At 28.2% G+C, this 21,650-nt stretch overlaps 1 protein-coding gene across 1 annotated transcript in view; it reads right to left on the bottom strand.

Annotated features, from left to right (window-relative positions):
* LOC306874449 (cAMP-dependent protein kinase type II-alpha regulatory subunit-like) overlaps positions 1–21,650 on the bottom strand; it is a 28,847-nt gene that overhangs the window by 2,275 nt on the left and 4,922 nt on the right. Inside the window, exons 3-8 of the mRNA XM_079424499.1 lie at positions 21,150–21,256; positions 20,923–21,076; positions 17,871–17,972; positions 15,691–15,765; positions 15,553–15,618; positions 15,286–15,424 (exon numbers count right to left, since the gene is read on the bottom strand). Of these exons, the coding sequence (XP_079280625.1) occupies positions 15,286–15,424; positions 15,553–15,618; positions 15,691–15,765; positions 17,871–17,972; positions 20,923–21,076; positions 21,150–21,256 (643 nt within the window). The remainder of the gene's footprint in view (positions 1–15,285; positions 15,425–15,552; positions 15,619–15,690; positions 15,766–17,870; positions 17,973–20,922; positions 21,077–21,149; positions 21,257–21,650) is intronic.

Here is a 21,650-nt window from a genome sequence, read left to right as displayed (position 1 = left end):
TATTAATTAGGAGTCGTTTACAAGCAGAGAGCTGAAACCATTCAATTGCATGCAAGCTCGAGATCATTTGTGATTCATAGATTTCACATCTGAACACGTGATTTCTGTTCGTATGTTCATTCTTTGAATCGCACGTACGCATATCTTAGAAATGATCGTAAGATTTCTGCAAAACATTTTATAAACGAGGCCCCTGATCTTCTCAAGGTCTTCTGATCAGCGTCTTGCAGTATTTTTACACTTTTATACTTATATTTGTAATTATTAGTTGACATAAAACATGAAGTAACTTTGAAAAATGAAAAACATCCAACGCCAGTCAAACTATTTGAACTACTTAATGCACAAATCAAATTGAGATTATAAAAAAAGTTCAGTATGAGCAGCTGTATATGCAGAATTGTACTCATGATGACGTTCAGTTCATGGCTTTGAGGAGCGATAGGTTCATATTTAAAGGATGCATGTGTGAAATATGAATATAGAGGTCACGGATCTTCTGCTGACTCTTGTGATCGTCAGTTTGGATGGTTTGTAAACCACTCGGTGTGGTGCATTATGGGGATTTGCACTTCACTCTTATTTTGCATTAACAGATCTTTTAATGATTTTTTTTCAGATTTTCTTTTACGTCACGTTTTTCCACAAAAAAAAAAACTTCTCAATTTTTTTTTCTCAACAAAAAACTTTTTTCCTGTTATAAATAAACTAGTGATTTTACGATCAACACTAAAGCTTCATGTGCACGTGATCTATGACATCCGAAGCTTCGTTCGCCTGAAAACCACGTGACTGCTTCAGTACCCCCCCCCAATATCATAATGTATATATGAAGCTCAAAAGCTTTGAGTGATGACCCTTTTTCCCGATACAATTGTGTTGAAAGCTTTCCTGGTTCAGAACGCTTCACTTTACCATCACTAAAAAAATATTGATAAGAGAAAAAAATTTTTGAGTTAGAAAGAAATCTGGTGAAAGAAAATCATTTTTTAAAAGAGAAAAAAGTGTTTTGGAGGAAAAAAGGAATACAAGGAAAAACATTTGAAACTTTTTTTATGAGATAATTTTTTTTCTTATATGGAAGCCTGTTTCCGCCATACTCGAGTAAAAACTTTAAAAACAAGTGATGAGAAACTTTCATACAAGAAAACAAGCCATAATTACAAGAAAGTTTTTCATTATTACGAGAAACAAAGTTATTATTACAAGAAAGTTTTTCATTATTACGAGAAACAAAGTTATTATTACGAGAAAGTTTTTCATTATTACGAGAAACAAAGTTATTATTACGAGAAAGTTTTTCATTATTACGAGAAACAAAGTTATTATTACAAGAAAGTTTTTCATTATTACGAGAAACAAAGTTATTATTACAAGAAAGTTTTTCATTATTACGAGAAACTAAGTTATTATTACGAGAAAGTTTTTCATTATTACGAGAAACTAAGTCATTATTACAAGAAAGTTTTTCATTATTACGAGAAACAAAGTTATTATTACGAGAAAGTTTTTCATTATTACGAGAAACAAAGTTATTATTACGAGAAAGTTTTTCATTATTACGAGAAACAAAGTTATTATGAGAAAGTTTTTCATTATTACGAGAAACAAAGTTATTATTACGAGAAAGTTTTTCATTATTACGAGAAACAAAGTTATTATTATGAAAAGTTTTTCATTATTACGAGAAACAAAGTCATTATTATGAGAAAGTTTTTATTACGAGAAACAAAGTTATTATTATGAAAAGTTTTTCATTATTACGAGAAACTAAGTCATTATTACGAGAAAGTTTTTCATTATTACGAGAAACTAAGTCATTATTACGAGAAAGTTTTTCATTATTACGAGAAACAAAGTTATTATTACGAGAAAGTTTTTCATTATTACGAGAAACTAAGTCATTATTACGAGAAAGTTTTTCATTATTACGAGAAACAAAGTTATTATTACGAGAAAGTTTTTCATTATTACGAGAAACAAAGTTATTATTATGAGAAAGTTTTTCATTATTACGAGAAACAAAGTTATTATTACGAGAAAGTTTTTCATTATTACGAGAAACAAAGTTATTATTACGAGAAAGTTTTTCATTATTACGAGAAACAAAGTTATTATTACGAGAAAGTTTTTCATTATTACGAGAAACAAAGTTATTATTATGAGAAAGTTTTTCATTATTACGAGAAACAAAGTTATTATTACGAGAAAGTTTTTCATTATTACGAGAAACTAAGTCATTATTACGAGAAAGTTTTTCATTATTACGAGAAACTAAGTCATTATTACGAGAAAGTTTTTCATTATTACGAGAAACTAAGTCATTATTACGAGAAAGTTTTTCATTATTACGAGAAACAAAGTTATTATTATGAGAAAGTTTTTCATTATTACGAGAAACAAAGTTATTATTACGAGAAAGTTTTTCATTATTACGAGAAACAAAGTTATTATTATGAGATAGTTTTTCATTATTACGAGAAACAAAGTTATTATTACGAGAAAGTTTTTCATTATTACGAGAAACAAAGTTATTACCATAAAGTTTTTCATTATTACGAGAAACAAAGTTATTATTACGAGAAAGTTTTTCATTATTACGAGAAACAAAGTTATTATTATGAGAAAGTTTTTCATTATTACGAGAAACAAAGTTATTATTACGAGAAAGTTTTTCATTATTACGAGAAACAAAGTTATTATTACGAGAAAGTTTTTCATTATTACGAGAAACAAAGTTATTATTACGAGAAAGTTTTTCATTATTACGAGAAACAAAGTTATTATTACGAGAAAGTTTTTCATTATTACGAGAAACAAAGTTATTATTACGAGAAAGTTTTTCATTATTACGAGAAACAAAGTTATTATTACGAGAAAGTTTTTCATTATTACGAGAAACAAAGTTATTATTACGAGAAAGTTTTTCATTATTACGAGAAACAAAGTTATTATTACGAGAAAGTTTTTCATTATTACGAGAAACAAAGTTATTATTACGAGAAAGTTTTTCATTATTACGAGAAACAAAGTTATTATTACGAGAAAGTTTTTCATTATTACGAGAAACAAAGTTATTATTACGAGAAAGTTTTTCATTATTACGAGAAACAAAGTTATTACCATAAAGTTTTTCATTATTACGAGAAACAAAGTTATTATTACGAGAAAGTTTTTCATTATTACGAGAAACAAAGTTATTATTACGAGAAAGTTTTTCATTATTACGAGAAACAAAGTTATTATTACGAGAAAGTTTTTCATTATTACGAGAAACAAAGTTATTATTACGAGAAAGTTTTTCATTATTACGAGAAACAAAGTTATTATTACGAGAAAGTTTTTCATTATTACGAGAAACAAAGTTATTATTATGAGAAAGTTTTTCATTATTACGAGAAACAAAGTTATTATTACGAGAAAGTTTTTCATTATTACGAGAAACAAAGTTATTATTATGAAAAGTTTTTCATTATTACGAGAAACAAAGTCATTATTATGAGAAAGTTTTTCATTATTACGAGAAACAAAGTTATTATTACGAGAAAGTTTTTCATTATTACGAGAAACAAAGTCATTATTATGAGAAAGTTTTTATTACGAGAAACAAAGTTATTATTACGAGAAAGTTTTTCATTATTACGAGAAACAAAGTTATTATTACGAGAAAGTTTTTCATTATTACGAGAAACAAAGTTATTATTATGAGAAAGTTTTTCATTATTACGAGAAACAAAGTTATTATTATGAGAAAGTTTTTCATTATTACGAGAAACAAAGTTATTATTATGAGAAAGTTTTTCATTATTACGAGAAACTAAGTTATTATTATGAGAAAGTTTTTCATTATTACGAGAAACAAAGTTATTATTACGAGAAAGTTTTTCATTATTACGAGAAACAAAGTTATTATTATGAGAAAGTTTTTCATTATTACGAGAAACAAAGTCATTATTATGAGAAAGTTTTTATTACGAGAAACAAAGTTATTATTACGAGAAAGTTTTTCATTATTACGAGAAACAAAGTTATTATTACGAGAAAGTTTTTCATTATTACGAGAAACAAAGTTATTATTACGAGAAAGTTTTTCATTATTACGAGAAACAAAGTTATTATTACGAGAAAGTTTTTCATTATTACGAGAAACAAAGTTATTATTACCATAAAGTTTTTCATTATTACGAGAAACAAAGTTATTATTATGAGAAAGTTTTTCATTATTACGAGAAACAAAGTTATTATTACGAGAAAGTTTTTCATTATTACGAGAAACTAAGTCATTATTACGAGAAAGTTTTTCATTATTACGAGAAACTAAGTCATTATTACGAGAAAGTTTTTCATTATTACGAGAAACTAAGTCATTATTACGAGAAAGTTTTTCATTATTACGAGAAACAAAGTTATTATTATGAGAAAGTTTTTCATTATTACGAGAAACAAAGTTATTATTACGAGAAAGTTTTTCATTATTACGAGAAACAAAGTTATTATTATGAGATAGTTTTTCATTATTACGAGAAACAAAGTTATTATTACGAGAAAGTTTTTCATTATTACGAGAAACAAAGTTATTACCATAAAGTTTTTCATTATTACGAGAAACAAAGTTATTATTACGAGAAAGTTTTTCATTATTACGAGAAACAAAGTTATTATTATGAGAAAGTTTTTCATTATTACGAGAAACAAAGTTATTATTACGAGAAAGTTTTTCATTATTACGAGAAACAAAGTTATTATTACGAGAAAGTTTTTCATTATTACGAGAAACTAAGTCATTATTACGAGAAAGTTTTTCATTATTACGAGAAACTAAGTCATTATTACGAGAAAGTTTTTCATTATTACGAGAAACTAAGTCATTATTACGAGAAGGTTTTTCATTATTACGAGAAACAAAGTTATTATTATGAAAAGTTTTTCATTATTACGAGAAACAAAGTTATTATTACGAGAAAGTTTTTCATTATTACGAGAAACAAAGTTATTATTACGAGAAAGTTTTTCATTATTACGAGAAACAAAGTTATTATTACGAGAAAGTTTTTCATTATTACGAGAAACAAAGTTATTATTACGAGAAAGTTTTTCATTATTACGAGAAACAAAGTTATTATTATGAAAAGTTTTTCATTATTACGAGAAACAAAGTTATTATTACGAGAAAGTTTTTCATTATTACGAGAAACAAAGTTATTATTACGAGAAAGTTTTTCATTATTACGAGAAACAAAGTTATTATTACGAGAAAGTTTTTCATTATTACGAGAAACTAAGTCATTATTACGAGAAAGTTTTTCATTATTACGAGAAACTAAGTCATTATTACGAGAAAGTTTTTCATTATTACGAGAAACAAAGTTATTATTACGAGAAAGTTTTTCATTATTACGAGAAACTAAGTCATTATTACGAGAAAGTTTTTCATTATTACGAGAAACAAAGTTATTATTACGAGAAAGTTTTTCATTATTACGAGAAACAAAGTTATTATTATGAGAAAGTTTTTCATTATTACGAGAAACAAAGTTATTATTATGAAAAGTTTTTCATTATTACGAGAAACAAAGTCATTATTATGAGAAAGTTTTTATTACGAGAAACAAAGTTATTATTACGAGAAAGTTTTTCATTATTACGAGAAACAAAGTTATTATTACGAGAAAGTTTTTCATTATTACGAGAAACAAAGTTATTATTATGAGAAAGTTTTTCATTATTACGAGAAACAAAGTTATTATTACGAGAAAGTTTTTCATTATTACGAGAAACAAAGTTATTATTATGAAAAGTTTTTCATTATTACGAGAAACTAAGTCATTATTACGAGAAAGTTTTTCATTATTACGAGAAACAAAGTTATTATTATGAGAAAGTTTTTCATTATTACGAGAAACAAAGTTATTATTATGAGAAAGTTTTTCATTATTACGAGAAACAAAGTTATTATTACGAGAAAGTTTTTCATTATTACGAGAAACAAAGTTATTATTATGAGAAAGTTTTTCATTATTACGAGAAACAAAGTCATTATTATGAGAAAGTTTTTATTACGAGAAACAAAGTTATTATTACGAGAAAGTTTTTCATTATTACGAGAAACAAAGTTATTATTACGAGAAAGTTTTTCATTATTACGAGAAACAAAGTTATTATTACGAGAAAGTTTTTCATTATTACGAGAAACAAAGTTATTATTACGAGAAAGTTTTTCATTATTACGAGAAACAAAGTTATTATTACGAGAAAGTTTTTCATTATTACGAGAAACAAAGTTATTATTACGAGAAAGTTTTTCATTATTACGAGAAACAAAGTTATTATTACGAGAAAGTTTTTCATTATTACGAGAAACAAAGTTATTATTATGAGAAAGTTTTTCATTATTACGAGAAACAAAGTTATTATTACGAGAAAGTTTTTCATTATTACGAGAAACAAAGTTATTATTATGAAAAGTTTTTCATTATTACGAGAAACAAAGTCATTATTATGAGAAAGTTTTTATTACGAGAAACAAAGTTATTATTACGAGAAAGTTTTTCATTATTACGAGAAACAAAGTTATTATTACGAGAAAGTTTTTCATTATTACGAGAAACAAAGTTATTATTATGAGAAAGTTTTTCATTATTACGAGAAACAAAGTTATTATTACGAGAAAGTTTTTCATTATTACGAGAAACAAAGTTATTATTATGAAAAGTTTTTCATTATTACGAGAAACTAAGTCATTATTACGAGAAAGTTTTTCATTATTACGAGAAACAAAGTTATTATTATGAGAAAGTTTTTCATTATTACGAGAAACAAAGTTATTATTATGAGAAAGTTTTTCATTATTACGAGAAACAAAGTTATTATTACGAGAAAGTTTTTCATTATTACGAGAAACAAAGTTATTATTATGAGAAAGTTTTTCATTATTACGAGAAACAAAGTCATTATTATGAGAAAGTTTTTATTACGAGAAACAAAGTTATTATTACGAGAAAGTTTTTCATTATTACGAGAAACAAAGTTATTATTACGAGAAAGTTTTTCATTATTACGAGAAACAAAGTTATTATTACGAGAAAGTTTTTCATTATTACGAGAAACAAAGTTATTATTACGAGAAAGTTTTTCATTATTACGAGAAACAAAGTTATTATTACGAGAAAGTTTTTCATTATTACGAGAAACAAAGTTATTATTATGAGAAAGTTTTTCATTATTACGAGAAACAAAGTTATTATTACGAGAAAGTTTTTCATTATTACGAGAAACTAAGTCATTATTACGAGAAAGTTTTTCATTATTACGAGAAACTAAGTCATTATTACGAGAAAGTTTTTCATTATTACGAGAAACTAAGTCATTATTACGAGAAAGTTTTTCATTATTACGAGAAACAAAGTTATTATTACGAGAAAGTTTTTCATTATTACGAGAAACAAAGTTATTATTACGAGAAAGTTTTTCATTATTACGAGAAACAAAGTTATTATTATGAGAAAGTTTTTCATTATTACGAGAAACAAAGTTATTATTACGAGAAAGTTTTTCATTATTACGAGAAACAAAGTTATTATTATGAGATAGTTTTTCATTATTACGAGAAACAAAGTTATTATTACGAGAAAGTTTTTCATTATTACGAGAAACAAAGTTATTACCATAAAGTTTTTCATTATTACGAGAAACAAAGTTATTATTACGAGAAAGTTTTTCATTATTACGAGAAACAAAGTTATTATTATGAGAAAGTTTTTCATTATTACGAGAAACAAAGTTATTATTACGAGAAAGTTTTTCATTATTACGAGAAACAAAGTTATTATTACGAGAAAGTTTTTCATTATTACGAGAAACAAAGTTATTATTACGAGAAAGTTTTTCATTATTACGAGAAACAAAGTTATTATTACGAGAAAGTTTTTCATTATTACGAGAAACAAAGTTATTATTACGAGAAAGTTTTTCATTATTACGAGAAACAAAGTTATTATTACGAGAAAGTTTTTCATTATTACGAGAAACAAAGTTATTATTACGAGAAAGTTTTTCATTATTACGAGAAACAAAGTTATTATTACGAGAAAGTTTTTCATTATTACGAGAAACAAAGTTATTATTACGAGAAAGTTTTTCATTATTACGAGAAACAAAGTTATTATTACGAGAAAGTTTTTCATTATTACGAGAAACAAAGTTATTATTACGAGAAAGTTTTTCATTATTACGAGAAACAAAGTTATTATTATGAGAAAGTTTTTCATTATTACGAGAAACAAAGTTATTATTACGAGAAAGTTTTTCATTATTACGAGAAACAAAGTTATTATTATGAGATAGTTTTTCATTATTACGAGAAACAAAGTTATTATTACGAGAAAGTTTTTCATTATTACGAGAAACAAAGTTATTACCATAAAGTTTTTCATTATTACGAGAAACAAAGTTATTATTACGAGAAAGTTTTTCATTATTACGAGAAACAAAGTTATTATTACGAGAAAGTTTTTCATTATTACGAGAAACAAAGTTATTATTACGAGAAAGTTTTTCATTATTACGAGAAACAAAGTTATTATTACGAGAAAGTTTTTCATTATTACGAGAAACAAAGTTATTATTACGAGAAAGTTTTTCATTATTACGAGAAACAAAGTTATTATTACGAGAAAGTTTTTCATTATTACGAGAAACAAAGTTATTATTACGAGAAAGTTTTTCATTATTACGAGAAACAAAGTTATTATTACGAGAAAGTTTTTCATTATTACGAGAAACAAAGTTATTATTACGAGAAAGTTTTTCATTATTACGAGAAACAAAGTTATTATTACGAGAAAGTTTTTCATTATTACGAGAAACAAAGTTATTATTACGAGAAAGTTTTTCATTATTACGAGAAACAAAGTTATTATTACGAGAAAGTTTTTCATTATTACGAGAAACAAAGTTATTATTACGAGAAAGTTTTTCATTATTACGAGAAACAAAGTTATTATTACGAGAAAGTTTTTCATTATTACGAGAAACAAAGTTATTATTACGAGAAAGTTTTTCATTATTACGAGAAACAAAGTTATTATTACGAGAAAGTTTTTCATTATTACGAGAAACAAAGTTATTATTACGAGAAAGTTTTTCATTATTACGAGAAACAAAGTTATTATTACGAGAAAGTTTTTCATTATTACGAGAAAAAGTTATTATTATGAGAAAGTTTTTCATTATTACGAGAAACAAAGTTATTATTACGAGAAAGTTTTTCATTATTACGAGAAACAAAGTTATTATTATGAAAAGTTTTTCATTATTACGAGAAACAAAGTTATTATTATGAGAAAGTTTTTCATTATTACGAGAAACAAAGTTATTATTACGAGAAAGTTTTTCATTATTACGAGAAACAAAGTTATTATTACGAGAAAGTTTTTCATTATTACGAGAAACAAAGTTATTATTACGAGAAAGTTTTTCATTATTACGAGAAACAAAGTTATTATTACGAGAAAGTTTTTCATTATTACGAGAAACAAAGTTATTATTATGAGAAAGTTTTTCATTATTACGAGAAACAAAGTTATTATTATGAGAAAGTTTTTCATTATTACGAGAAACTAAGTCATTATTACGAGAAAGTTTTTCATTATTACGAGAAACAAAGTTATTATTATGAGAAAGTTTTTCATTATTACGAGAAACTAAGTCATTATTACGAGAAAGTTTTTCATTATTACGAGAAACAAAGTTATTATTATGAGAAAGTTTTTCATTATTACGAGAAACTAAGTCATTATTACGAGAAAGTTTTTCATTATTACGAGAAACAAAGTTATTATTACGAGAAAGTTTTTCATTATTACGAGAAACAAAGTTATTATTACGAGAAAGTTTTTAATTATTACGAGAAACAAAGTTATTATTATGAGAAAGTTTTTATTACGAGAAACAAAGTTATTATTACCATAAAGTTTTTCATTATTACGAGAAACAAAGTTATTATTACGAGAAAGTTTTTCATTATTACGAGAAACAAAGTTATTATTACGAGAAAGTTTTTCATTATTACGAGAAACAAAGTTATTATTACGAGAAAGTTTTTCATTATTACGAGAAACAAAGTCATTATTACGAGAAAGTTTTTCATTATTACGAGAAACAAAGTCATTATTACGAGAAAGTTTTTCATTATTACGAGAAACAAAGTCATTATTACGAGAAAGTTTTTCATTATTACGAGAAACAAAGTTATTATTACGAGAAAGTTTTTCATTATTACGAGAAACAAAGTTATTATTACGAGAAAGTTTTTCATTATTACGAGAAACTAAGTTATTATTACGAGAAAGTTTTTCATTATTACGAGAAACAAAGTTATTATTATGAGAAAGTTTTTCATTATTACGAGAAACTAAGTTATTATTACGAGAAAGTTTTTCATTATTACGAGAAACAAAGTTATTATTATGAGAAAGTTTTTCATTATTACGAGAAACTAAGTCATTATTACGAGAAAGTTTTTCATTATTACGAGAAACTAAGTCATTATTACGAGAAAGTTTTTCATTATTACGAGAAACAAAGTTATTATTATGAGAAAGTTTTTATTACGAGAAACAAAGTTATTATTACGAGAAAGTTTTTCATTATTACGAGAAACTAAGTTATTATTACGAGAAAGTTTTTCATTATTACGAGAAACAAAGTTATTATTATGAGAAAGTTTTTCATTATTACGAGAAACTAAGTTATTATTACGAGAAAGTTTTTCATTATTACGAGAAACAAAGTTATTATTACGAGAAAGTTTTTCATTATTACGAGAAACTAAGTCATTATTACGAGAAAGTTTTTCATTATTACGAGAAACAAAGTTATTATTACGAGAAAGTTTTTCATTATTACGAGAAACAAAGTTATTATTACGAGAAAGTTTTTCATTATTACGAGAAACAAAGTTATTATTACGAGAAAGTTTTTCATTATTACGAGAAACAAAGTTATTATTACGAGAAAGTTTTTCATTATTACGAGAAACAAAGTTATTATTACGAGAAAGTTTTTAATTATTACGAGAAACAAAGTTATTATTACGAGAAAGTTTTTCATTATTACGAGAAACAAAGTTATTATTACGAGAAAGTTTTTCATTATTACGAGAAACAAAGTCATTATTACGAGAAAGTTTTTCATTATTACGAGAAACAAAGTCATTATTACGAGAAACAAAGTTATTATTACGAGAAAGTTTTTCATTATTACGAGAAACAAAGTTATTATTACGAGAAAGTTTTTCATTATTACGAGAAACAAAGTTATTATTACGAGAAAGTTTTTCATTATTACGAGAAACAAAGTTATTATTACGAGAAAGTTTTTCATTATTACGAGAAACAAAGTTATTATTACGAGAAAGTTTTTCATTATTACGAGAAACAAAGTTATTATTATGAGAAAGTTTTTCATTATTACGAGAAACTAAGTCATTATTACGAGAAAGTTTTTCATTATTACGAGAAACAAAGTTATTATTATGAGAAAGTTTTTCATTATTACGAGAAACTAAGTCATTATTACGAGAAAGTTTTTCATTATTACGAGAAACAAAGTTATTATTACGAGAAAGTTTTTCATTATTACGAGAAACAAAGTTATTATTACGAGAAAGTTTTTAATTATTACGAGAAACAAAGTTATTATTATGAGAAAGTTTTTATTACGAGAAACAAAGTTATTATTACCATAAAGTTTTTCATTATTACGAGAAACAAAGTTATTATTACGAGAAAGTTTTTCATTATTACGAGAAACAAAGTTATTATTACGAGAAAGTTTTTCATTATTACGAGAAACAAAGTTATTATTACGAGAAAGTTTTTCATTATTACGAGAAACAAAGTCATTATTACGAGAAAGTTTTTCATTATTACGAGAAACAAAGTCATTATTACGAGAAAGTTTTTCATTATTACGAGAAACAAAGTCATTATTACGAGAAAGTTTTTCATTATTACGAGAAACAAAGTTATTATTACGAGAAAGTTTTTCATTATTACGAGAAACAAAGTTATTATTACGAGAAAGTTTTTCATTATTACGAGAAACTAAGTTATTATTACGAGAAAGTTTTTCATTATTACGAGAAACAAAGTTATTATTATGAGAAAGTTTTTCATTATTACGAGAAACTAAGTTATTATTACGAGAAAGTTTTTCATTATTACGAGAAACAAAGTTATTATTATGAGAAAGTTTTTCATTATTACGAGAAACTAAGTTATTATTACGAGAAAGTTTTTCATTATTACGAGAAACAAAGTTATTATTACGAGAAAGTTTTTCATTATTACGAGAAACAAAGTTATTATTACGAGAAAGTTTTTCATTATTACGAGAAACTAAGTTATTATTACGAGAAAGTTTTTCATTATTACGAGAAACAAAGTTATTATTATGAGAAAGTTTTTCATTATTACGAGAAACTAAGTTATTATTACGAGAAAGTTTTTCATTATTACGAGAAACAAAGTTATTATTACGAGAAAGTTTTTCATTATTACGAGAAACTAAGTCATTATTACGAGAAAGTTTTTCATTATTACGAGAAACAAAGTTATTATTACGAGAAAGTTTTTCATTATTACGAGAAACAAAGTTATTATTACGAGAAAGTTTTTCATTATTACGAGAAACAAAGTTATTATTACGAGAAAGTTTTTCATTATTACGAGAAACAAAGTTATTATTACGAGAAAGTTTTTCATTATTACGAGAAACAAAGTTATTATTACGAGAAAGTTTTTAATTATTACGAGAAACAAAGTTATTATTACGAGAAAGTTTTTCATTATTACGAGAAACAAAGTTATTATTACGAGAAAGTTTTTCATTATTACGAGAAACAAAGTCATTATTACGAGAAAGTTTTTCATTATTACGAGAAACAAAGTCATTATTACGAGAAACAAAGTTATTATTACGAGAAAGTTTTTCATTATTACGAGAAACAAAGTTATTATTACGAGAAAGTTTTTCATTATTACGAGAAACAAAGTTATTATTACGAGAAAGTTTTTCATTATTACGAGAAACAAAGTCATTATTACGAGAAAGTTTTTCATTATTACGAGAAACAAAGTCATTATTACGAGAAAGTTTTTCATTATTACGAGAAACAAAGTTATTATTACGAGAAAGTTTTTCATTATTACGAGAAACAAAGTTATTATTACGAGAAAGTTTTTCATTATTACGAGAAACAAAGTTATTATTATGAGAATGTTTTTCATTATTACGAGAAACAAAGTTATTATTACGAGAAAGTTTTTCATTATTACGAGAAACAAAGTTATTATTACGAGAAAGTTTTTCATTATTACGAGAAACAAAGTTATTATTACGAGAAAGTTTTTAATTATTACGAGAAACAAAGTTATTATTATGAGAAAGTTTTTATTACGAGAAACAAAGTTATTATTACCATAAAGTTTTTCATTATTACGAGAAACAAAGTTATTATTACGAGAAAGTTTTTCATTATTACGAGAAACAAAGTTATTATTACGAGAAAGTTTTTCATTATTACGAGAAACAAAGTTATTATTACGAGAAAGTTTTTCATTATTACGAGAAACAAAGTCATTATTACGAGAAAGTTTTTCATTATTACGAGAAACAAAGTCATTATTACGAGAAAGTTTTTCATTATTACGAGAAACAAAGTCATTATTACGAGAAAGTTTTTCATTATTACGAGAAACAAAGTTATTATTACGAGAAAGTTTTTCATTATTACGAGAAACAAAGTTATTATTACGAGAAAGTTTTTCATTATTACGAGAAACTAAGTTATTATTACGAGAAAGTTTTTCATTATTACGAGAAACAAAGTTATTATTATGAGAAAGTTTTTCATTATTACGAGAAACTAAGTTATTATTACGAGAAAGTTTTTCATTATTACGAGAAACAAAGTTATTATTATGAGAAAGTTTTTCATTATTACGAGAAACTAAGTTATTATTACGAGAAAGTTTTTCATTATTACGAGAAACAAAGTTATTATTACGAGAAAGTTTTTCATTATTACGAGAAACAAAGTTATTATTACGAGAAAGTTTTTCATTATTACGAGAAACTAAGTTATTATTACGAGAAAGTTTTTCATTATTACGAGAAACAAAGTTATTATTATGAGAAAGTTTTTCATTATTACGAGAAACTAAGTTATTATTACGAGAAAGTTTTTCATTATTACGAGAAACAAAGTTATTATTACGAGAAAGTTTTTCATTATTACGAGAAACTAAGTCATTATTACGAGAAAGTTTTTCATTATTACGAGAAACAAAGTTATTATTACGAGAAAGTTTTTCATTATTACGAGAAACAAAGTTATTATTACGAGAAAGTTTTTCATTATTACGAGAAACAAAGTTATTATTACGAGAAAGTTTTTCATTATTACGAGAAACAAAGTTATTATTACGAGAAAGTTTTTCATTATTACGAGAAACAAAGTTATTATTACGAGAAAGTTTTTAATTATTACGAGAAACAAAGTTATTATTACGAGAAAGTTTTTCATTATTACGAGAAACAAAGTTATTATTACGAGAAAGTTTTTCATTATTACGAGAAACAAAGTCATTATTACGAGAAAGTTTTTCATTATTACGAGAAACAAAGTCATTATTACGAGAAACAAAGTTATTATTACGAGAAAGTTTTTCATTATTACGAGAAACAAAGTTATTATTACGAGAAAGTTTTTCATTATTACGAGAAACAAAGTTATTATTACGAGAAAGTTTTTCATTATTACGAGAAACAAAGTCATTATTACGAGAAAGTTTTTCATTATTACGAGAAACAAAGTCATTATTACGAGAAAGTTTTTCATTATTACGAGAAACAAAGTTATTATTACGAGAAAGTTTTTCATTATTACGAGAAACAAAGTTATTATTACGAGAAAGTTTTTCATTATTACGAGAAACAAAGTTATTATTATGAGAATGTTTTTCATTATTACGAGAAACAAAGTTATTATTACGAGAAAGTTTTTCATTATTACGAGAAACAAAGTTATTATTACGAGAAAGTTTTTCATTATTACGAGAAACTCATTATTTTCTAAGTTTCTCATAATAATGACATGAATGCTACTTATTTGTTTTTTCTCTCAACACTGCAGTTTTGAAGCGGATTTATTTTCCAGAAAATACAGTACATCTATGAACACTGATGTAATATTTCAGCTTCTGTCCTTGGTGAGTTTCGTACCTAAACACCTGGTCTCTCCTGCCGCGTACACAGACGCCGCTCGAGGTTTATTGGTGACCAGCGCCAGCTCACCGAAATACTGACCCCTGGTGCAGCGCGCGACCTCCACCTCCTCCTGCGACCTCTGACCCGCCTGAGTCTGCAGACACGTTAACACAAGACTCACGCTAAACACGCTACATGAGCGACAGACTCACGCTAAACACAAGACTCACGTTAAACACATCAGACTCAAGCTAAACACGCGACATGAGCTCTTACTCTTACTTTGCTTCTGATCATGACCTTGACTTCTCCAGACTCCACGATGTAGAAGCAGTCGGCCGAATCGCCCTGAGAACAAACACAATCACATTCATCAGAAAGGAACGATAAGAACATCACGAGGAGATTAACGAGACACACCTGCCGAATGATTTGCTCGCCGTCGCTGAACGTCTTCATCCCAACCACGTCAACGATCTTCAGGCGCTCCGATAACTGACACACAGAGACACCTCATAACTAGGGCTGTTGATTTAATGTGATTAATTATGGAAAAATAATGTTAAAATGCAGACGATACAGTACAATACAGGTGTATCATGCCAACTGTACTTTATAGGGATGTTCAGATAGCTATAGAAGAATTCACATGCTCAATTTAAATGCTTCATTTTGTTTTCATATTATATTATATTATATTATTATGTTAGGCCTATATTATAAACCTAATAAGTAATTGACCTTATTTTTTTTAATGGAGTCTCTCATGCTCATCAAGGCTATTTATTTGATCAAAATACAGAAAAAAACAGTAATATTGCAATTTCTAAGCAAAAATATTCAAAAGGTGTTTCTTATGCTCATCAAGGCTGTGTCTATTTGAAATATTATTCTAATGTAAATCAGCTGTTTTCTGTGTGAATATGTCTTAAACTGTAATGTATTTCTGTGATCTGCAGCTGTATTTTCAGCATCATTACTCCAGTCTTCAGTGTCACATGAGCTTCAGAAATCATAATAATATACTGATTTATTATCAGTGTTGAAACTGTTGTGCTGCTTAATATTTTTGATTCTGTGATGTATAAAAAGTTCAAAAGAACATAATTTATTCAAAATAGAAATCTTTTCAAACAATAGAAGTCTTCACGATCACTTTTTATCCATTCAATGCAATGCGTTAAATTGCACGTCAAACGTTCAAACATTTTAAATACAACACGTATAGCTTTTCTATTTCTCCTACAGAAGACTTGCAGGACCCTGTTCGTTATTGTACTAAATTAGTTTTAATCGTTTAAGCACCACAGCGTCTCGTCTCCATTGGCAACAGAAGTAACGTCGCAGATAGTGGCGATTGCAAGTGACATTGTAATTTAGTTTCTTTTTTCTTGTCTTCACCACCTGGAGATTCAAACAAAAAATAATCAATAAACAGAACAAAATAAAAAAGACTGCAAGTGACGTCACCCGCGGAAGTGCAAGTCTGCAGCCAGACCCTATTGAACTGTTGTGCTGCTTCATAATGCTTTTGGGACCTGTGTGATACTTTTGTCAGGATTCTTTGATACATAAAAAGTTAAAAAGAACAGTGGTTATTCAAAATAGAAATTTTGTGTTACAATACACACTACTGTTCAAAAGTTTGGGCTCAGTACATTTTAGACTCATTTAAAGAAATTAATACTTTTATTCAGCAAGAATGTGTCGAATGGATAAAAAGTGATCCTAAAGACTTCTATTGTTTGAAAAGATTTCTATTTTGAATAAATTATGTTCTTTTGAACTTTTTATTCATCAAAGAATCAAAAATATGAAGCAGCACAACAGTTTCAACATTGATAATAAATCAGTATATTATTATGATTTCTGAAGATCATGTGACTGAAGACTGCAGTAATGATGCTGAAAATACAGCTGCGCATCACAGAAATAAATTACAGTTTAAAGTATATTAAAATAGAATATCTTTTATTTTAAATTGCAATAATATTTCAAATAGACACAGCCTTGATGAGCATAAGAAACACCTTTAAACAGTGTATTATACTGTAAAAAATGTGTTCTCAGGTAACCTAAAAAGTACATCATTTAGTTACATCAAGGATCAAATCAAATATAAATAGCACATTAAAGTTCAAAGTTACACACTTTATTTCTGTGCGCTGTACAGGTCTGGTATGTTTTTTGAATGTTTTTGCTCAGGTGGCAGAAATGTCCGGCCAATAGAGAAAACGTTAATCAGCAAGAAAATAAATTAGAGGGAACATTGGCTGTCAGTCTTGTTGAGCGAGTGATTCATTCATAAAAACAGTCGCTTGCTTCGCTTCTGAATCAGTTGAGTGAATAATTCAATGACTAACTCATTAAAACAGTCCCTCGCTGCCACCTACTGACGCTTTTAGCTCATATTTAGAGCATAATTGATTTTTATGAATCATTTCACATGCATAATTGTTTTATATTTATTCAGCACTTAATTTGAATACTATTTGTACTGTTATTGTTATATTGTATATTTCCTTCTCATCACTACTTGTTTTGGTTGAAAACAATCAAGACAGTGAAGAACTTTAGAGAGAAAACGCGACTCGACGCACCTGCAGCGACTTGAGCAGCGGGACGCTCTCGATGAAACTCTCGTACATCTTCCTCTTCTTTGCGTTGTTTTTCACGATGAGTCTGTGGAACGTGGCTCTGTCCTGAAGATGATAAAAACACATTATCGTCACAATGTGTACAAACATAACGTATGTCAGTCTGATTAAATAATGAGTCAAGAGCAGATAAGGGGATGACAATATGGAAAATTCCAAACATTGAAACTTTTATCTCACATTTCTGACTTTTCCCTCCTCACAGTTGTGATTTTATCCCATAAAGCACAAAATATACTTAACATGCATTTACATACAAATTTTTTTATTTTTGAAATAAAAAATATATTTAGTGTATTTAAATCCAAATGTGGATGGAACAGCCAACTACAGACAAAAATTTGATTTATAATGATTTAATAATGTTCAATTTTTTTTTATATATATATAGTGCCCTCCATACTGTAAGTATTGTAACAGTAAAGACAAAATTGCTCTGTTGGCTGTGGAGTCAAGACATTTGCAAATATGATTAAAAGATGAATATGAGACAAAACTACAGAATGTCACATTTTATTATTAGCCGTTTCAACACATAGATGTTTTACCAAATAAAAAGAACAGCACTTTTAGAGTTCATCCACTCATTGATGTGAGCATAAGTATTGGGACAGTTGAACATAAGGCAGATATAAAAGATTAAAAGCTATTATTTAGTTGCAGATCCCTTGCACACAATCACAGCAGTGAGTCTGTGACCCATAGACATCACCAGACTCTTGCTCTCATCCTTTGAAATACTTTTCCCAGCCTTTAATGCAGACAATCCCAATTGTTGCTTGTTTTGGGGAGTTTCTGCCTTTACTCTCCTCTCCAGCTGCTGAAATTCATGTTCAATCAGATTTAAATCTGGAGATTGACTTGGGCAATCTGAGACTTTCCATTTCTTTGCTCTTATAAACTCCTTGACTGAACTGCAGGGTGTTTTGGGTCATTGTCCTGATGCAATATGAAGCACTTCCCAATGAATCTGGTGGCATTTTCTTGAATATTGGTAGGTAAGATGGTTTTGTACCCTTCCAAATTCATTCTGCTACTGTCATCATACATTAAGTAAAGTAAAGTAAAGTAAAGTCGTGACGTATTGTCAAGTATGGTGACCCATACTCGAAATTGGTGCTCTGCATTTAACCCATCCAAGTGCACACACACAGCAGTGAGTAGTGAACAAATCCACACACACACACACACACACACCGTGAACACACACCCGGAGCAGTGGGCAGCATTTATGCTGCGGCGCCCGGGGAGCAGTTGGGGGTTCGGTGTCTTGCTCAAGGGCACCTCAGTCGTGGTATTGAGGGTGGAGAGAGCTGGACATTCACTCCCCCCACCTACAATCCCTGCCGGCCCGAGACTCAAACCCACAACCTTTGGATTACGAGTCCGACTCTCTAACCATTAGGCCACGACTTCCCAGTCATCAGTAAAGTTGAGAGGGCCTGTTCCAGAGACAGCCATGCATGCCCATGCCATGACACCACCTCCACCATGCTTTACAGATGAGGCTGTATTCTTGGGATCATTCTCCACAGTTTTGCTTTCCCATCACTTAGATAAAGGTTCATCTTTGTCTCATCGGTCCATAAACACAGTTCTAAAACTCTTCTGGCTCAACTTTGTGCTTTTTTGCAAACTCTACTCTTGTCTTTCTATGTTTGGTGCTGGTCAGAGGTTTGCATCTTGCTGTGTAGCATCTGTAATTCTGTGTCAAAGTCTCCTGAGGACAGTAGATTGTCAGAGCATCACCCAGCTTTCTGGAAGTTGTTGCTGATTTTACAGACACGTCTTTTAGGATTCATTTTCACAGCTTTTTTGATTTGTCTGTCATCAACTACTGTTGTTTTCTCAGCCGATCAGGTCGTTGTTGGTTGCTGGTGTCGCTGGTGGTTTCCAAACTCTTGATTTCTCCATGCCCTTTGTTTTTGCTAGAGCTCTAACTGACTTCCTCTTTTCTTTTAGCATCCAAATCACTTGCTTTTCTCTCAAAGTCAGCTCCCTCATCTTCATCCTGGTTTGTGTGTCATCATCGAATGCAAGATTCAGAATACAGAAGTAATGGATATAACTGATACGACACATTCCCTGCTTTTAATATCTGAAGAATTAATGCAACAGGACACAGCTGATCACTTAGAAAGACCTGTGAGGCAACTGCTCCAATACTTATGCTCTCATCAGATAGAGGGATGAACTCTAAAAGTGCTGAACTTCTTAACTGCTAAAACATCTGTGTGTTGAAACAGCTAATAATAAAATGTGTCATTCTGTAGTTGTGTCTCATATTCATCTTTTAATCATATTTGCAAATGTCTTGACTCCACAGCCAACAGAGCAATGCTGTCTTTACTGCTCCAATACTTTTAGAGGGCACTGTACACATTGTAATTATAGTAATTTTTTTTATAACATTGTAAAATGTGTTTCTCGCTAAAATATTCAAATCTGTTATATGGTCACACATTTTTAAATACTTTTAAATAATAATATAAACTTGAAATAATGGACAAAAAAACGGCCATTATTAAAAATATATAATGGCAGAAAACTAAACTACACAAATATCTTTTGAAACATATTTTAGCAAATATATTTTTGACCATTTTGAAATCGTATTCATTATTACGAGAAACTCATTATTATAAGAAGGTTTTTCACTATTACAAGAAACTCATTTTGTAACTAAGTTTCTCATAATAATGACATAAATGCTACTTATTTGTTTTTTTTCAAAATATTTTGAAATGTATATATTTTTTTGCTCACAATTCAGCCTTTTTTTTTAGAATTCAGAGAAAAAAAGTGAGAATTGTGAAGTTGAAAATTGCAATTAATTAAATCATTTTTAAAATAGTTTTAATCTGTGGCAGAAACAAGTTTCCGTACAAAACCACCCCTGTGCAATGTAACTAGATCTAAGTGAAAAACTTTTTTAATGTATTCCATTAGTCAATGTTAATGAGGAGTGGAGCGCAGTGCATGCTGGGACTCTCACCAGCGCCCACAGCGCCCCCTCCTGAGTGGCTCTGATGGTGGCGGCGCGCGGCGTGTTGTACATGAGGGCCAGCTCACCGAAGCTGCCTTTATGATCATAGCGGCCCACACAGCGGCTCCCGCCGTCCTTCTGAATCAGGATCTCAAACACACCCCTGCAGACAGACGAGAGAAGACGGTTCATCCGCCGCGGCTCACTTCACACGCACGCAGCCGCTTCGCTCTCACCTCTCAATCACGTAGAAGTTATCGCCGTCGTCGCCCTGATTGATGATGCACTCGCTGGGTTTGACCAGCACCTGGAACATGCTGTCTAACACCTCGGAGAACTGATCCTGGCACACACACAGAGGCAGACACTTCTGTCAAATACACTTTATTTTTTCCAAATTCGTTTTTTTAACAGTTAAGTTACATTTTATTAATCAAAAAACATTAGTAGACGCTTTTATCCAAAGTGACTTACAAATGAGGACAATGGAAGCAATCCAAATCAACACAAGAGCACTGATACACAGGTGCTATAACAAGTCTCAGTTAGCTTAACACACTACACTAGCAAGGTTTTATTATATAATAAATACAAAGAAAACAGAATAGAAAAAGAATGGAGCAAGCTAGTGTTTGAGGTCCCTAATTGTATAATAAATGAAGAGAAAACCAATAAATAGAATACAAAAAGAATAGAGAAGCTAGTGTTAGTTTTTCATTTTTTTTAAAGAAAACAAG

Source organism: Barbus barbus (assembly GCF_936440315.1).
Source record: "Barbus barbus genome assembly, chromosome: 9".
In the NCBI taxonomy this organism is placed as follows: Eukaryota; Metazoa; Chordata; class Actinopteri; order Cypriniformes; family Cyprinidae; genus Barbus; species Barbus barbus.
The sequence above is the reverse complement of the archived record's forward strand: the minus strand, read 5'-3'. Positions and strand labels throughout refer to the sequence as shown.